The sequence below is a fragment of the Otolemur garnettii genome, unplaced genomic scaffold (assembly GCF_000181295.1).
Source record: "Otolemur garnettii isolate 467f Iridium unplaced genomic scaffold, OtoGar3 scaffold00003, whole genome shotgun sequence".
Classification (NCBI taxonomy): Eukaryota; Metazoa; Chordata; class Mammalia; order Primates; family Galagidae; genus Otolemur; species Otolemur garnettii.
In genome coordinates, this window is record NW_003852398.1 from 37,882,140 (window position 1) to 37,886,815 (window position 4,676).

General features: G+C 43.5%; 1 protein-coding gene across 1 annotated transcript in view; it reads left to right on the forward strand.

Moving 5' to 3' along the window:
• The window catches only part of BRD8 (bromodomain containing 8), a 50,555-nt gene that overhangs the window by 34,805 nt on the left and 11,074 nt on the right, over positions 1-4,676 (forward strand). The window contains exons 20-21 of the mRNA XM_012807080.2: positions 2,199-2,468; positions 3,843-4,000. Of these exons, the coding sequence (XP_012662534.1) occupies positions 2,199-2,468; positions 3,843-4,000 (428 nt within the window). The remainder of the gene's footprint in view (positions 1-2,198; positions 2,469-3,842; positions 4,001-4,676) is intronic.

Below are 4,676 nucleotides of genomic sequence, written 5' to 3' on the forward strand. Positions count from 1 at the left end.
TGCAGCCATCATTGTTGTTTGGCAGGCCCGGGCTGGGGATTCGAACCCGCCACCTTAGGTGTATGTGGCTGGCGCCTTAGCCGGTTGAGCCACAGGCGCTGAGCCGAGTCTAAACTTTCTAAGAGAACACTTATCCCTGCATGCTTCTGCTACTCTTAATACTAAAATATGAGCTCTACAGTGGAGGAACAGAATTCATTACTATGTCCTTAGCACATGGTGCTGATACAGAATTTGCACCAAATACATACTTTTTGACTGGATGTTGTAAGACCTGAACATAAAGGGGCCTGAGTTACAGTAAGTGGAATTTATGAATGCAAGATTGTCTTATAAGTATCCTTGTAATTCATTCTTTCAGAATTCTGAGAAGTTACACTTGCCCAAACTCTCCTTAAGATTGTCATTATGCCTTCAAGGTAGTATTTTAAATTGTCTTTATTAACCTAGTTAAGAACTGAGGACCACCCAGGCATGGTGGCTCACACCTGTAATCCCAGCACTGTGGGAGACTAAGGAGGGAAAATTGCTTGAGCTCAGGAGTTAAGACTCGCCTGAGCGAGAGTGAGACCCCTGACTCATGAAAAAAATGGAAAAATCCAGCCAGGTGCCTCAGCCAGCGCCTGTAATCCCAGCGGCTTCCAGAGGCTGAGGCAGTGGGATGCCCACAGACCGAGTCTGAGGTTGCAGTGAGCTACGACTATACTGTACTCTGCTCAGGGGCATAGGGTGGGACTCTGTCTCAACAACAACAACACAAACAGCAAAGAAAAAATAAGCAAGGAAATAAAATAAAATAAAGAACTGAGGACCCAAAATAAACAGAATTGTACAGAGACTTTATGCTGCCACTGAACACATTTGGAAGATTTTAGGTCAAAATCAGCAAGCAAAATCAGCAAGCATCTAGTTTGAATGTTGCCACTTTTCTCTGCAGTGTCTGTGGTAGAAAAAATTTTCAACACTTTTCTAGATAGCCACTTTAAATCAGAGTTGAAGGCTGGGTGCAGTGGCTCATGCCTGTAATCCTAGCACTCTGGGAAGCCAAGGTGGGTAGATTGCCTGAGCTCACAGGTTCCAGACCAGCCTGAGCCAGAGCGAGATCTCATCTCTAAAAATAGCTGGGCATTGTGGTGGGTGCCTGTAGTCCCAGCTACTTGGGAGGCTGACACAAGAAAATCGCTTAAGTCTAAGAGTTTGAGGTTGCTATGAGCTATGACGCCATAGCACTCTACTGAGGGCTACAAAGTGAGATTCTGTCTCAAAAAAATAAAAAATAAAAATAATTCAGAGTTGACACTTAAGATGAAAGATACAACATGGGCTCCTAGAAGAGGCAAGAACTGTGGGCGGCACCTGTGGCTCAGTGAGTAGGGCACTGGCCCCATATACCAAGGGTGGAGGGTTCAAACCTGGCCCCGGCCAAACTGCAACAAAAAATTAGCTGGGTGTTATGGTGGGTGCCTGTAGTCCCAGTTACTTGGGAGGCTGAGGCAAGAGAATCGCCTAAGCCCAGGAGTTGGAGGTTGCTGTGAGCTGTGATGCTATGGCACTCTACTGAGGGCGATAAAGTGAGACTCTGTCTCTCAAAAAAAAAATAATAATAATAATAACTGTATCTGTTTTGTTCTCTGTAATGTCACCAGCAACTAGCCCCAAGCCTAGAATAGATAAGATAATTTGATAAATTTTAAATGATTATGTGAATTAATTAAAACAATTTATCATCTCAGACTTAGTCACAGTAACAGTATAAGCATCTGGCATTGGTTTGTTATTTGTTTTGCTTTTTTTGAGACAGAGTCTCACTTTGTCACTCTGGGTAGAGTGCCGTGGCATCATAGCTCACAGCAACCTCAGTGCCCACCACAACATCCAGCTGTTGTTATTTTATTTTATTTTATTTTTGCAGCTTTTGGCCAGGGCTATGTTTGAACCCACCACCTCTGGCATATGGGGCTGGCACCCTACTCCTTTGAGCCACAGGTGCCTCCAGTCCAGCTGTTTTTAGAGATGGGGTCTCTTGCTCAGGCTGGTATTGAAATCCTGGGCTCAGGTAGTCCACCCCCCTCAGCCTCCCAGAGTGCTAGGATTATAGGTATGAGCCCCCATGCCCAGCCAGCATCTGGTATTGTTGATATGTGGATATTGCTTTCCATTGGTGTTCCTATGCATCTAATAATAACCTTTGATTGTAGGTAGCTTACTTAATGGAGCCATTGTGCATTAGCAGCAAAGAATCAAATGAAGGCTGTTGCCCTCCAGCTGGTATCAAACAAGAGGGAAAGGAAATTGAAACTGTTGAAGGAGAAGGGGAGCCTTGTAGTGAGACCAAAGAGCGTTCAGCCAAGGTAGACTTCTTAGAAACAGAACAGAAGCCACTGGGAGAAGATGGAAAGCCAGAAATGGCTATATCTCCCTCAGCTATTCATGCAGTTCGGGGACTACCCACAGAGAGTGAAGAGGGGGTAAGTGCATACCTCACCTGTCTGTGGTCTTTTGCAAAGGGAGGCAGAGCAGAATGGTTAAAACACATAGGCTAACTCCACAGAGTTAAACTGTTTGGGTCCAAATCCTAGTTTCACCATCATTTTTAGCTGTGTGACCTTAGGCATGTTAGTGAAAATATTAGAACTTCAGCTTTCTGTGCTAAAAAATGGGATAACAGTGCTCTACTTTGTAGGTTTGCTATGAGGTTTAGGTGAAACAATTCATGTAAAGCCCTTAGCATAGTGCCTGGCTTATAGTAAGCAATCAGTAAAATTTATTTTTATTTTTTTTTAAATTTCAAAATTAATATGTGGGTACAAATTTTTAGGTTCCATTGTTCTCACTTCCAGAGTAAAGTTCCAGTTGTAAAAGAGCCCCTCACCCAGGGGGCGTGTTATACACCCTCACAATGTGCATATTAGGTGAGATCCCACCTCATGCCTTCCCCCGCCCCCCGCCAATCATCCTCCTCCTCCCCTCCCTTTCCTGCCTCCTTCTACCCCTATACTAGACTATATTTATGTTTTACTGTTCATATGAGCATGTAATTGTTTATATATTGGTTTCACATTAGTATGGAGTACATTGGATATTTATTTTCCCATTCTTGCGATACTTTACTAAGAAGAATGTATTTCAGCTCCATCCAGGTAAATGTAAAAGATGTAAAGTCTCCATCTTTTTTAACGGCTGAATAGTATTCTATGATATGCCGCAGTTTGTTGACTCATTCATGGGTTGATGGGCAAAATCAGTAAAATTTAATCCAATTATCATTATTAATATCATTTGGCCAGCTAGAGTAGTTTAATTTCATGATCATAGAGGACAGTGATGCGTATTTTTTAGTTTTTTTTTTTAGAGACAGAGTCTCACTTTATCGTCCTCAGTAGAGTGCTATGGCATCACAACTCACAGCAACCTCAACTCCTGGGCTTAGGTGATTCTCTTGCCTCAGCCTCCTGAGTAGCTGGTAGTACAGGTACCTGCCAGAACGCCCAGCTATTTTTTGTTGTGGTTTGGCTGGGGCCGGGTTCGAACCTGCTACCCTCGGTATATGGGGGGCTGGCGCCCTATCTACTGAGCCACAGGTGCCACCCAAGTGATGGTTTTTAAAAAGTGCAACATCTATCTTTTTCATTTTGAGGGGGGATATACAAAGTCAAAGTTCTGGAAGATTGTGACTAAGAATTCATTGACTCGGGTCCAGTTAAGTCAGTTTTCTCTAATTTCTTTTATAGCTTTATATAATTGGCCTCTTCTTCCCTTAAGAATTTACTCTGTGAAAGTAAAATTACCATGCAGATAATAAATCTCCTTCAAAAATTTCCTGTGTTTCCTAGGATTCACAGGGAGAGGCTCAACAAGAACCTAAAGAGGAAGACCAGAGTGAAGGGTATGTGTCAGAAATGGAAGAGCAGCCCCCTTCAGGTGAGTGTGATGATGGCTTCAGCATTCCAGAGACTCCTCTGATGGATATCCTTTTCAGCCATGCTACCTCCTCAAAGCTGTAAGTATATATTTTTATCCAAGGTTGTTAAGATTTATACTTCTGCTTATGCTTATTTGAATCTGTTATCATGAAATGGATTACTTTTCATAAATTAAAACAAAGGAAATTAGAGTTGGAAAATACAAAAAATAGAATTATGCTGGGTAAGGTGGTTCATGCCTGTAGTTCCAGCACTCTTGAGAGGTCAAGGCATGTGGATCACTTGAACTCAGGAGTTTGAAACCAGTCTGAGCAAGAGTGAGACCCTGTTTCAGAAAAATAGCTGGGTGTTGTGGCATGTGCCTGTAGTCCCAGCTACTTGAGAGGCTGAGGCATGAAGATTACTTCAGTTCAGGAATTTGAGGTTGCTGTGACATATGATGCCATGGCATCAGAGTGAGATTTTGTCTCTTTAAAAAAAGAAAAGCAGGCTCAGTGCCTGTGGCTCAAGTGGCTAAGGCGCCAGCCATATACACCTAAGGTGGTGGGTACAAATCCAGCCTGGGCCCGCCAAACAACAATGATGGCTGCAACCAAAAAATAGCCGGGCATTGCGGTGGACGCCTGTGGTCCCAGCTACTTGGGAGGCAGAGGCGGGAGACTCGCTTGAGCCCAGGAGTTGGAGGTTGCTGTGAGCTGTGATGCCACAACACTCCACCTAGGGTGACAGCTTGAGGCTCTGTGTCAAAAAAAA